The sequence below is a fragment of the Gopherus evgoodei genome, chromosome 1, assembly GCF_007399415.2.
Source record: "Gopherus evgoodei ecotype Sinaloan lineage chromosome 1, rGopEvg1_v1.p, whole genome shotgun sequence".
NCBI lineage: Eukaryota > Metazoa > Chordata > Testudines > Testudinidae > Gopherus > Gopherus evgoodei.
The window spans coordinates 54,505,360-54,519,536 of NC_044322.1; the positions used below are offsets into that span (position 1 = coordinate 54,505,360).

Consider the following 14,177-nt stretch of genomic DNA (forward strand, 5'->3'; position numbering starts at 1 on the left):
GAGTTAAAGTTTCAAATCTACTGTAATCTGTTGTTTTGATCGAGTTTTAGCAGGTTAAATTCCAAGCCTAGACATCATAATTCAGAATTATTCACACAAGCCTTCCAGAACGTAGGCCCCAATTCAGCAAAACACTTAAGCATGGGTTTCACTTTAACTCCCACTGATTTCAATAGGATTGAAACACATGCTTAAGTGTTTTGCTGAATCAGGGCCTACGCTAGCTCTGTATGCAGAGCTAACTGAAATGGACTGGGTCAGCAAGATTCCTCCCCTTTCACTACAAACCAGTCACTAATCATGGGACTTCCAATACTGTCTGTTCCTAGTATGAAGCTCTCATACACGTTGCTTGAATCAGCTGTGAAGCTATCACTCACTGATACTAGCACGGCCAATTCAAGTGCGACCAGCACCTCCTCTTGTGCACATGTCCTGAGCGGATACTTCCTGCCTCTCTATATTAGATCATGTGGCAGATCAAATTCTCCAGTCTGCCGTAGCAGCAGAGCATAAGACCCTGACCACTAGTGAAGCAAGGGATGCTACAGCTTTGAGTTTGGTTCCCAACAGTGTTTATCTTTTCCTCTCCTGTTTCATTAGTTAGGAGGTACATGGAAGATGTTGCAGTTGCTGGGAGGAGAGACAGTTGCTTACAGTTCAAGGGAGGGTTGTTTCCTGGAGACAGTCCTGGGGGCTGCGTACATGTGCAGGAAAGGAAAGTGAGGAGGCTGTGAGAGTATTTAGTGCTAGTCTCAGAGACAGCTCAAAGAATACATACTGTGCACATGTTGGCAGGGACATGGGGAAAGGGACGGGGCCAGTGCCAGCAGCAGACAGGGCTGTATTGCAGAAGTCCCATGGTAGATGCAAGTAAGAAAGGCTGTTTAAAAAAAAATCTTGCCAGGTGTACTGATATAAGGTCATAAATAACTGCCTTCCCACCTCACTGAATATGTATAATTCTGAATACAATCTGTTATTCCGCATTTTTACCATCTTTAGCCGGCGAGTCTGAAGAATAGCAGTTCTGGTTTTAGGCCTAATGGCTGGACTTCTCAGATTCCTTGGATTATATCCATAGTTCTGAACCCTGCACAGAGATGAGAAAAGGATTTTATGCAAAACTAAAGACCGATAAAAGAACTCTTGCAATACCTACTTCACTAATATTTTCCAATTTGTAAAGAACAGACTGCAAAGCCTGCAGTCGATACTCAGTAGAAATCTTGTGGCAGTTTTGCCCCAGCAGAGACTGCAGGTTTTGGCCTCACTGATGTTCTTAAAAGGCAGTCCATCATACACTGCTCATGTTTATTGTTAAAGGAGACTGAGAGTTGCTTATATATCCCACAGACATTTTAAAAACAAACCGAATCAGTTCTTTCTTAATGTTCCTCTCAAGAACCAAATTCTATCTATTCATCCATCTAGGTTCTTGTACCATGCTCATCACTGAACTAAAAGTATCTACATTCAGGGTTCTAGGTTTTCCCTGTTACAGCTGTTAATACCTCAATTTGCAAGGAGAGAGACTGTAAACATACTACTGAAACAAACAAAATCCTACAAACCCTAAAAGAACTGTAACTCCCTGTGATGGGGTGTTCACCCCACACTTGCCCTGAAAGGGTTAATGCAGACTAAGAAGGGGGCTGGTTAACCCAACAGGCCATAGCTGAGAGGAGTCAGGTGGCCAAGTAATCCCCTGAGTGAGGGAGCCCAGCTGAGGAGAAAGGAGCTGGGTTGGGGCTATAAAGGCAGTCTGGAAATTGGCAGCAGAAAGGGACTGCTGAGAAAGTCTGCAGTCACTCCTGGGAGAAGGGGAGTTGCGTTTGGCCTGGCCAACCCACAGAGGGAGGAGGCCAGGAAGTTAGGACAGGGCTCAGGGAAAGGCAGTAAGGTCTAGAAGGGAACAGACCTTGGCTGCTGGCTAGAGGGTCCCTGAACTGGAACCCAGAGTAGAAGGTGGGCCCGGGTTCCCCGGCTAGCCACTGAGGGAGAAGCACTACGAGGCAGTGAATGGGACAACTGCCGAGGCCTGCTGGCAAGGAAAGACTTTCCAACCCCAGAAGGGGAAACCATTCGGTGATCTGGTCGGAGGGTCAAGTCACAAAGAGGTGGAGTGAGACAGGGGCTGCAAACTGGCAGAGACACACAGAGGGACGGCTAGCAACCATGGGAAAGGGCGCTGACCTGATCAGCTATTCCCCAGAATGACCAGGAGGAGACATCCTAGCAGTGAGTGGAGCACCCCGGCACACTGCCTTAACAGCAGGGAAAGGTAGGGAGACAGGATATGACCCTTAGAAATTAAACTTTTTATTCACAGTCAGCTTTGGTTTAATATTATGAGCCATTTACACTGCAGCAGCATCTACAGGCATCAACTAGGATGCAGTTGTGTTGTGCTAGTCACCTGTAGGATCATACAGTAAGTGACAGTCCCTGCTACAGAAATCTTATAATTTTACCAAATTAATATAACCCTACTCCTTATACAGAGGTCACGATTTTTCCCGTGCTACAGATGGAAGCAAACAAATATTATCCTTTTAGATTTCTTTAAGACTGTGGGACCTATATTAAGTTCAGAAGCTGAAGTGATACAACATATGCAGTAGTATGTGGATTACAGTCTATTTGTCCTGAACAACACAACCTGTATTCATGACCCCTATGCCAATCATGCTAACGGTCTCTCATGATCCCTGGTCTGATGGCTTTTTTTTTTATTTTTGAAAGATAAAAAAAGAAAAGAAAAGAAAAGAAAAGAAAAGAAAGTGCTCCCTGCCGGTAGGAATTTAACACAGGAGTTTGAATCTTTCTTATTCTAAATACTGGAAATAATCAAGTAAAATCTAGTATAGTGGTGCAGTAAATGTAGCTTAAAAATGGTGTTTCCTGTACCTTTTAATATATATAATAGTAGTCAAATTTGGCTAATCACTGATAACTGTATAATTTATACAGTGATTCATTCCAAACTGGATTGTGTCGTGGTGTTGAAAATGCAAGTCTGAATATGGACAACTGGCTTGGTTTATGGAATTGGCGTGTGTTAGCTTTGCTATCAATTTCATAGTTGTTATAGTTTGTGAATACAAATATTATGTCTCTGAATCATTTGTGATTTGCTCCAGCCTACCTCACAGACCTTCTCTCTCTACTTCCCTCTCTGACTCTCCACGCAGTCTTGACCATGTTACTGCAAAAGCCTTCTCTCCTACAGCTCCTGCAGTTTGGGACCAGCCATCCTCCTTCCCGTAGCTTTTCACCACCTTTCATCTCACGACTGAAAATATACACATGCAGTCACTGCCTTGCCCACAATTCCTGGTTTACTGCCTGACCCAAGTGTTTTGAGAGACAGTGTTCAGGGAAGATTCCATACAAAATACTGGTAGCTGTTTTAAAGAGCTGGTTATCTGAGGATCTCAAAGTGCTTTATGGAGCCTCACAATAAATCTCTATCATGAGGTAATAAAGATTTGCACCCACTATATGGAGGGGTAAACTGAGGGAGAAAGTTTCAGAGGTCACATGGCAGGCAAGGAATAGAATTCACAAGATCTGACTTTTGGCTTTTTCCTGTAAATACTACATCATGCTGCCTGCTAAACATGGGTGGTGGGTATAATAGGACAGGGAAGGTTAAACCTTCCCTGACACAGCCACCATTGACCTGCCGCTGGATACCTGGGCCATTGTGGCTCCAACCCTTCCCCTCCCTCTCCCTGTTCCACCTTTTTCTTAAGGTCCCCACCACCTGCTGCTGCCTGGTAAGTCTTCCTCCACTCCATGCCCCCCTCTCCAGAGGTCCCCACCGGCTGCAGCATCTCTCCTCTCCTCACCCCTCCACCTTGGCGGGGGAGGGAGGTGGAGGAGGGACATGGGGAGCGGGGTGGTGAAGACGCAGGTGGCAGGGGGTTCTCGCAGCGGGTAGGCGAGGAGGTGAGCGGCAGGAGGGGTGAGGAGAAATGCAGTGGGTAGGTGATCTGGTGAGGGACTGGGTGGAGGTGGAGTGAGGAGGGACAGGGTTTTGCGGGCAGTTGTCTCATGACAGGACACTGCAAGAGGGGAGAGGGCAGGGCCAGGATGGAGCAGGGGTAGAGTGTGTGTGGGGCCGCAGGCAGAACAGGTGGGGCAGGGAGCTAGCCTCCTCCAGGAGAAGCTTCACCGGCCACCCATGCTGCCAAAGTAACAAGTTTACTTTACAGACAAGCCATCGTTTGTTTTTGGAAATTCTCACTGGCTACGAAGGCTCCCAAGATGAGCTCCCCTCACTGAACACACTATTGCGTTTCCATGAAACTGACTGCAAGATTGGGGCCGTATGCCATGTATACACTACAGAATTAAATCAACTGACATCGGCATTCAGTCATCACAGTAATGACATCGCTTTTACATGTCTACATGGTGTTCCTTGTAATGGCAGTGCACATCCTCACTAGGAGCACTTGTATCGATTGTACCGTCAGTGTGGGGCATTGTGGGACACCTCCTGAAAGCCAGTTACAGTTGATGTAAGCAAGGCAGTGTCTAAATTGTGTTATGGTGACTTAACTGTATTGACCTGGACTCTATGCCGCTCGTGGACATGGAGTTATTACTTTGGTGGGAGTGAAATTTAAGCACAGACACTTCCATAGTTAGGTCAACGTAAGCTGCCTTGCACTGAACTAACCCTGTAGTGTAGACCAGACCTTAGTCTGTTGCTACAAAGTTCAAAATGGTGAGAAGTGAAGGGTTGGGAGAACAATTAGTGATTAATTTAAAATACTGCATGGTTGGAGAAAATTATGAAAGTCATAGCTCCCTTTTCAAATTAACATAATGAACTATAACCATGAAAGCTCAAGTACAAACATGTATTCATTCAGGAGACTTATGTGATTCCTGGAAAATGCCAAGAAAGTTCCAGATGGGTTGGGAATAAACTTAATTCATAGAAACAATTGAGTCCTATCTGAAGAAATATCAGAAAAAATAAGTTAAAAAAAAATATGAAAAAGGCTGCTCAATTGAACACACTCAAGCTCCACTGTGGGTATTGCTCTGGGATAAGAACGGCCATACTGGATCAGACCAATTGCTCATCTAGCCCAGTATCCTGTCTTCTGACATTGGCCAATGCTAGGTGCCCCAGAGGGAATGAACAAAACAAGTAATCATCAAGTGATGCATTCCCTGATGTCCACTCCCAGCTTCTGGTAAACAAAGACTAGGTACACCGTCCCTGCCCATCCTGGCTAACAGCCATTGATGGACCTATCCTCCATGAACTTATCTAGTTCTTTTTTGAATAGTCTATAATAGTAGCATACCGTCATCTTTACGTTAAATCTGCTACTACAACTTACACAACTGGTTTATATTCATCATCCACAGGCTGAGATAAAGTTTCACACCTCCTGTTAATGCTATCTTTACCAGTCTGGATAAGTTCGATCTCAGAATCTGAACAAGCAGTGTCCAGTTTTCTCTTTACTGAAAGTGAGCTGAGGCTTGTGTCATTCACAGCATCCTTCTTTTCAGCCTCATAATTTACATCTCTGGTTTCCTGAGGCTCAGCTCTGCTCATCAACCTGCCTAGAAGAAAAGCAGAAGGTTTTTAGTTTAGTCCATGTTCACTCTGACCCACCTTGCAGTTATATTTTCAGCAGGGGCAAGTCCACTATTTGTGAGTGTGAAATGCAAACACCATTCATTCAGCAAGGGAGCTGTCCTTGTGGAATCTAGCACAGAACAGACAAGCTTTTGGGGCAAGGGATAGTACCTTTGAGATAGTAGTCTCAGAAATCTAACCTTGGAATGGTCTGAGTGCTTGGCTAGCACCACTAAATTGCAGTTGTTTTCTAAGCTTTTTTCTATTATTTAGTGCACAGTGAAAAGGAGATTTTATGGACATATCTGGCCTCCCAACCCAGCATATCCCGCTCACTGCTTGGTTCTTAAAATGCTGCAGTTTGCAGACCTCTAGGAAGGGCTCCACAAAGTACAGCTTGAGAATGACGGTGCTAGAATCTTTCAGACATTGTTTTATGTTACCTGAATAAGTGCAAACAAACGTTCCTTTGTCAATATCGTCTAGACAGCGGACGCCCCAGCCCTTCCGGTCCGTGTTGATCACCTGCAACCGAACTTGGATGCCATGCTGTGCTACTCTGTTCTGACACCTCATTCTGTCACACTTGCACGATAAGTTGCATTCGTAAATTCTGCCAGAAAAAGAAAAATGAAATAAAAGCAAATAAAAGAGCAGCTCACTGAAAAGACAAAGACACCTGGTTAGAAAAGAATGGGCAAATCACTGCACTTCTAGAGTTTAGCCTTCACCATTCCTGATTGAACACTTACAAGAGTCCATCAGATTTTCAGGGATGATAGAGTTACCAGATAGCAACTGTGAAAACACGGGACGGGGGTTAGGGGTAATAGGCGCCTATATAAGAAAAAGTCCCCAAAAATGGGACTGTCCGTTTAAAAACGGGACAGCTGGTCACCCTCAGGGATGAGTGAGAAATATATACCATAGTTATATTACCTAAGTTGAGCTATGCAACATAGATTCTGCAGCCTTGACAAGTGATTTAATGAAGCGCCCCCTTTTACCCTTGGAACATATTTAAAAGTGTAAAAGAGCAATCAATCAACCTGGATGGACTTTGTCATGGCTGTCAGGGACTCTTGGATTTTTCTGATTTTTAAAATATCCCCAGCTTGGGACATTTTGGGGTGGAGATGTTTGTCAAAACGTTGGAACAACTTCAGTGAGGGCTTTCATTCCGTAAGGAGTCATACAAGAGCCAGCTGTGATCTGGCAGCTCCCAGGTTCAATGCCATGTTACCACAGTACATGCACTATGGGTATGCCTACACTGCAGTTAAAAACCTGCAGGTAGCCCATGCCATCTGCCTCAGGCTTGCAGGACTCAGCCTAAGAGGCTGTCTAACTGTACATGCTTGAGTTGGAGCCTAGGCTCTAGGCCCCTACAACGTGGGCATGTCCTAGAGCCCAGGCTCCAGCTTGAATGTCTACACTGCAATTAAACAGCCCCTTAGCCCGAGTCAACTGGCACAAGCCAGCCACAGGTGTCTAATTGCAGTTGTAGACATACCATCAGTGGGGGGGGGTATGCCTTGTGGACAGAGCACTGGACTGGAACCCAAGAAACCTGGGCTCTATTCCTAGCACTGACGCTGGCCTACTGGTGATGTTGAACAAATCACTTCACCTGTCTGTACCTCAGCTTCTCTGTCTGATAGTGATAGTGATAGATAGTGATCTCCTTTGTAAAGTGCTTTGAGATCTATCATGCTAGTCTTGCAAGCTGAACTAAGTATAAAAAAATAGTTCCTGTAATACAAAACCCATGCTGTGGCTTCCAAAACAAAAGTACTTTCCCCATTTCACCATGATCATTCAATACAACCACTATAATGCCATCCCCAAGATGCTGGCTAACCAAAAGCTATTTAAGCGTGGCCTGAATCATAGAATATCAGGGTTGGAAGGGATCTCGGGAGGTCATCTAGTCCAATCCCCTGCTCAAAGCTATACTATAACTGTATGTGGATAAAATACCAGTGTAAACTCTAGGTGTCTTACCCACTGGGGACAGGTCCATCCAGTCTTTTATACCTGTAACCACAAGATGCTCTGTTACTTGGTGAGGCAGAATTTTCAAAGCAGCCTTTTGCAGTCAGCTGTAGGCATGCACATTTTGACCTAGAAGGGCAACAGTAAAATGTCATGTGAAAATAAGGATGTGATTAAAGGGACAAAACTAACTTTAAATCTGATCAATTTGAAACCTATGTTTTCCTAAGTACTTTCAGCCCCCCCAAACCACCACCATTTTTTTCAGTCTACAATCACATTTGCCCACTTCAAGAATTTTGCTTTTGACTGTGTCCTGTAGAAGGCCCAAACAACAACAGGCAGGATGGGGACTAACTACACTGGGGGACACAGCGAAATTGACTACATAAAATACTATCTAATACACAAAATAAACAAACGGAACAAAATCTGTACTATGATGGCATTGGTACCTGCCACTGCTTCACCATCTCCCTCCCCCGATCAGAAAATGACTAGAGTTCACAATGCAGATTGGGGAGCGACAGAGGATAACACTGACTCTGTCACTATTATCTTACACTCTTATCGCCGCAAAAGTTTGTTGTGAACAACGCCTGGCTGGCTCTGGCCCAACTCCCTACATAACCAGAAAGTCTCAACTCCTGTGGAAAAAGAGCCTGCAAGTGGATGAGAGGAGCAGGCAATAGATCTGCTCCTCCCCACTCTTCTGCACGTACAGCAGAGCTAGAGCTTTTAATTTGGACATCGAAGGCTTTTGTTATCCTGTGTGTTATTAGACAAAGTGACTATATTACTAAATGCACACAGTAAATTTGACAGTCTCCTTTCATGTTATTCAGGCCACCTGTATGACTTGGCTTTAGATAGAGGTCAACTTTTTCTACTTACCTATCTGTGCAGCCATCTGCACAGTCACATGAGTCAAGAAACATGCTGGAGAAGTTGTTCAGATAGTACCCACGTGGCCATGAGGCCTTCCTATATTTAAAATAAGGTAATCTTGTACTGTCAACTTCATTACAGAAGGAAATGGGCACAGACTCAGCTCCATTGCTGATATCAAAATCAAATACAAGTGCTTCTCGGTTCAGAGTGTTTCTGCCCAGCTGTACGTATGTGTTGAAAGAAAAGTGATCGACAAATAAGAAGTTGCACTCTGTTTCAAACAGGTAATTCTGCACATCTTGAAAGTTTCTCAGACTCCTCCCACAGGGGGCCTTATAATTCACATCAAGTGACTTTGAAAGCGAATTTGCTTTTGCATGTCGTCTCTGGAAATGACACAGGATTGGTATTTTAAGAGGGTTTTCCCCCTTGTATGAGTTCAGTGGTCTGTTGGCAAGACATACACTAGAGCAGGCATGATTCTGGTAACGCAGCTTTAAAGGTAACTCCCTTGTTTCACGACATACGTCTTCATTCCCCGAGTGTGAGGTTTCTTTCGCCTCCCTTCTGTTAGAATCACAAAAAAATAAATAATAATTTGAACCGTGCCTTGAATTACCAATCAAAGATTCAGTTTTTAATTATTCAAACTTCTTCAGTTGGGGGAGAAAACAACTCTTGATCCCAATCATGAAGTCCACTGTTTCAACGGCAATCACGGCCTCTTTGCTGGGCACTGTATGAGCCATCATGCTTCTGTCCCAAAAAACTTACACTTTACATAGACAAGATAAAGGAAATATTATAAACCCCACTTTACTGAACAGCAGCTGAACTGTACAGAGTTTAAGTGACTTACCCAAGGTCCTGCACACTGTGGCAGAGCTGGGAACTGAACTCAAATCTCGAGTCCCAGACCAGTACCTTAACTATCCATGGCTTTAACTGCACACCTTCATACATAGCGAAACTGTATCACTCTAGCCCTTCCCTACAGGCAAAAACACACCCTCCTGTTGTAACTTGGAGGACATTCAAGTCTTCCACACAGATCAGGTTGAGATTTCGATCATAACCATGATTCAAAGTTGTGTTTAAACAGTTAATTTTATAGTGTGAATGCCAAAGTCTCTTGTGCAAGACAAAGAATATTTAAAAGAACTGGCTATAGTAAACTGAAATGAAATGTAACCTGTATACTCACAAAGGAGAACCTGTTGTATTTTCATTTGATACAGAAGGCTGTAAGCTAGGTTTGCTTCTTTGCATCTCATCTTCAGTAGTCACATCGTTTACTTTAAAAATTAAAATACAAAGACTTCAGCAATCCACATTACATTTTTACAATTAAACTTACAACAAGCCACCACATTATCAGATACCAAAATACATTAAAGACACTTCACTTTTGTGAATTACACTAGCCAAAAAGAAAAAGAGAGAGTGTGTGCTAATGAAACAGTTTAATAAAAACAAACTACACTGGAGAACGTAGATAAACCTTACTAAAGAGAGAATCTCCAGCGGAACAGATTTCATTATGCCGCTTACAGGACTTCGATAAATTTGCGGAGAAATGGGCTACTACCTCCCACTTGCCCCCAAGGTTCAGAATATTGAACTGCATCTGCCCTAAATCCAAGTTTGATCAAGTGGCAACCCTGGAAGTTCATATAGATACTATATATAGAAAATATACATACACAGAGCGACAGCAGAGATATTGGTTTATTAAAAAACTGACATAAAATATAACCCAGAGTTTGCATAGTCTGAGCCACATTGTGAACTGACTCACATATTATGCAATCCCAGTGTAGTGTGTAGAGTTTTATGGGATGCAAATAAGGACACAGTTTGGCCCTTAATTTTTATGTTAGGAGACTGACTGCATCATCTCAGTAACTGCTTTACTGAAATACTCTACAGAGCATTTATTCACATACACAAGCGTCTGGATTTATCATCTCCTCTACACCACATGACGCAATGCTATATTTTAGATAGAATTAACTAATGACAGATGAAAAGTATAATGAAATAAAACATCAGATTTAAAGGGATCTTATAAAAGTTTTACTCAAAGGCAAAAAATAAATAACTTCTCTTAATATGCAGTAATTTTAAACCCTGCACACCTGCATCGCCCTCAATTAATACAATAATTTAAACCCTACAAACCTGCATCATTAATATTGTCAGCACTGGGAATAGGATTGGTTAACTAATGCTTCCTCTTCTAAGGCAAATCACTACATTTTTTCTTGAGGCCTTACAGAAATAGTAAAGTATGGGGCAGAGGGTGGGGCAAGAGAGAAGTCTGATATTTATAATTTCTGTTTGACAAATGGTGGGTTTCAATAGGTTGCAGACAGGAAGAGAGAATATTCATCACTTCTACAGTGGTTTAAATTCACCAGTTTGTGAATGGACATGCCCTCCAGATCATTAGACTAAAGAGAAAATCACATTGTGGACCTAAACCAGGTGAACAACATTCTTTTAATTTAGGTGCTAATACAAGACTCAGGCTACGGCTACACTAGCACTTTTGTCAGTAAAATTTTTGTTGGTCATAGGAGTGTTTTTTTCATACCCCCGACCGACAAAAAAGTTTCACTGACAAAAGCGCCAGCATGGACAGCGCTATGTTGGCATTGGATGCTCTCCCACTGACACAGTTATCGCTGCTCCTTGTGGATAGTTTAATCATGCTGATAGGAGAGCAGCTACACAGGAGACTTTATAGTGGTTGTGCTGCTGTAAGATCTGTCGTGTAGACTCAGCCTGAGATTTGATGCAGATAAACATCCTGATCCTGCAACCCTCACTTAATATCAATGGGAAACTCGAGCAACTAGGACAGCGGTTCTCAAACTGTGGGTCGCGACCCTGTTTTAATAGCGTTGCCAGAGCTGGTGTTAGACTTGCTGGGGCATGGGGCTGAAGCCAAAAGTCTGAGCCCCAGCACCCAACGCTGGAGCTGAAGCCTGAGGGCTTCAGCCCTGTGTGGTTCTGCTCAGGTTACAGCCCCCCCCCCCCACCCAGGACGGAAGCGCTCAAGTTTCAGCTTCACCCTCCGCCCCTGGGGGGTCAGGGCTCAGGCTTCAGCTTTGGCCCTCCTGCCCAGGGCAGAGGGGCTTGATCTTCAGTTCCCCTTCCCAGGGTCATGCAATAAATTTTGTAACAGAAGGGGGTTGTGGTGCAATGAAGTTTGACAAACCCTGAAGTAGGATCAGGCCATGAATGAGCTGTTTGTCAGTGCGTTACTGTCTGCACCAAGCTTTTCCTCTTCCTCTTCTGCTCTTTTAGGAATTACTAAAGTGATAAGCCAAAAAAATTTAGTCATTTCCATTATGAATTCCCTGACCCATTTCCAAAACCCTTTGTTTACTTCCAAAAGAAATAAGCTACTCACATCTATCACCACGTTTTATGGCTTGACAAGGAAATACATCAAGAGCTCAACCTTTCTTCTCTCCCTAATTGCTATGCCAGAAAACATGATGCTTCTAATTTAAAATATCACATCTTCACTTGAAGGGAACTATACATACATACTACAGCTGTGAAAACCAAGGAAAAGAAAACACAGTAGGGCCTGATTAGACTAACACTACAGTTGGTCTACATGCAATAGTAGTTGATTTTTCAGGCTTATTGTATTCAACTTTATGCTCCTGTTGATTAAATCAAGATAAAGTATTGGAGAGTGTAGAATAAATGGAGTTGAGTTGCACACATACCATCTGTCAATGCTAAGAGATTGCTTCCATCAGCTCTATCCACCAGTATCAAAGCTTGGAAGCATTCTGTTTACAAAACAAAACACATATATTGTTTCTAAATAACAATGTGTAATTAAAAGGAATGATTGACAAATAACAGGAAATTCAGAGCATAAGCCTCCCACAGTAACTTCTATCCCTGCTACACTAGAATCTAAGCACTGCAACACATCCCCGATAGAGGCCTACATTTGCTACAATAATGTTACAGCTGGTCCTGATAGCTGTAACTCAGAACTGAGAATTCCCTGGACTTTGGGGAATTTGTGGAGGGTTTTTTTTCTGATTGGCATTTCAGAAGTCTAATACATTTTAATATAGTTTAATGTCTTTACACCCTCTCTCCTACCTAACCATCTTCTTGCTGAGAGGGCTGGATGCTGTTTCTTCCAAAGCCAATTAACGCCATTTTCAAATTAGCTAGAATGTTTATTAAAGAGCATGGATAATGCAAGGAAGTAAGAGAGAAAGTCAGTCTCAAACTCCAGTTTGCCATGTAGTAACTTATTGTACTACCACTATACCAGCAGTTAAATGGCAGTAAAAGCTTGCACTGGTATTTCATGGTGATAACATAACAAGGATTTTATAGATCAGCAGCATGAGAATTTTTATTGCATCAGCACAGGAGTTTAAGTTTACTTGTTCAACACTGTGCTGCTGTAATGCTGCATAATACCGACACTGAGGGCTTGTATACACGAAAGTTGTACCACTTTAACAATACTAGTTGCTTTTAAGTTGTCATTTAAGCAGGACAGTCCTCCCAGAGTGGAACGCAGTTATACCAGTATAAAGGCACTTTCTGTAAGTATAGCTGTTCTCATAGAAGGGGAATAAGCTATACTAGTAGTATAACTGCCATCTACACTAGTAGTTGTACTGATATAACTATTTTGGTAAAAAATGTACTGTCCTAACCGAAATGTTAAACCCATACAAACACTGTGAGTAGACCAGGCCTAAGAAATCTACCTCTTAATGCCATCAAAGAGATCTTGTAATGGGCTCCCCAAGTTCTTCCATTATAAAGTTTTTCCTACTGAAATCTAAAGTTAAAATGGAGTGTCCATAGTTAAAGACTCTCAGGAGATCATAATTACAACCCATTCAATTAACTGGGGAATTCAGCTTCTAGTGCAAAACACGCTAAAGAGAAATGAATACACAAGGCTCCAGAGTTATTTCTCATGCATAAACAATCGCAGCTCCATATACATAAAAAGCCGAGGATTAGTTGTTGGCAAATTACATTAATAAAAGCAGAAAAACAGGTTTTCAAGCGAGCTTGTCAAAACGCATATTAAATCAAACTAAGAACCCTTTGGAGGCAGCAAGGAATTTTTTGCTGATCATGGCTCCCTTCCCATTTACTCATTCAGGCCTGGATTTAGGTCTGGAGCTCCCAACCTAATGGGGATGCTTTTGCACGCAGACTCAAGTACTGGACCATGTACGTGCTCATGCATGCTCCCCACAGCACGCCAAATGTCCACATTATGCTGTGCTGGACATGGGTGTAATGCAGTGTAAACATATACACTCACATCCACACTGCTGCTGCTGCTGTTAGGCGATGTTAGTGCTACCAATTCAGGGATGGTGTCCCAGGGTTCTGTGCAGACAGGGAAATGCTCTAGGAACCAGTTTGCTGTGTGTTGTTGATACCTTCTCCCATACAGTTGCCAATGGCAGTTCCTGATCACGTCGCTCCTCACTGTTATTCCTGATGAGTTAGGTGGAAGACTTGGAACAACGGAACGACGATCTGGTTCTGCTCCTGCTCCTTACTGCGAAACAAACATTTATGCAGTGGAGTAGGTGATCGGTGAAATGCTCAGAGGAATCTGAGCAGAACTTTGATATGTTGAAGGCGACTGACCCTGAGGGTC

At 43.0% G+C, this 14,177-nt stretch overlaps 1 protein-coding gene across 1 annotated transcript in view; it reads right to left on the reverse strand.

The window, feature by feature from the left end:
- Positions 1-14,177, reverse strand: part of LOC115641366 (histone-lysine N-methyltransferase SETDB2-like) — a 91,982-nt gene that overhangs the window by 60,568 nt on the left and 17,237 nt on the right. Inside the window, exons 5-12 of the mRNA XM_030544485.1 lie at positions 12,244-12,309; positions 9,702-9,792; positions 8,501-9,064; positions 7,616-7,735; positions 6,055-6,224; positions 5,367-5,595; positions 3,149-3,295; positions 997-1,093 (exon numbers count right to left, since the gene is read on the reverse strand). Coding sequence (XP_030400345.1) covers positions 997-1,093; positions 3,149-3,295; positions 5,367-5,595; positions 6,055-6,224; positions 7,616-7,735; positions 8,501-9,064; positions 9,702-9,792; positions 12,244-12,309 — 1,484 coding nt within the window. The remainder of the gene's footprint in view (positions 1-996; positions 1,094-3,148; positions 3,296-5,366; positions 5,596-6,054; positions 6,225-7,615; positions 7,736-8,500; positions 9,065-9,701; positions 9,793-12,243; positions 12,310-14,177) is intronic.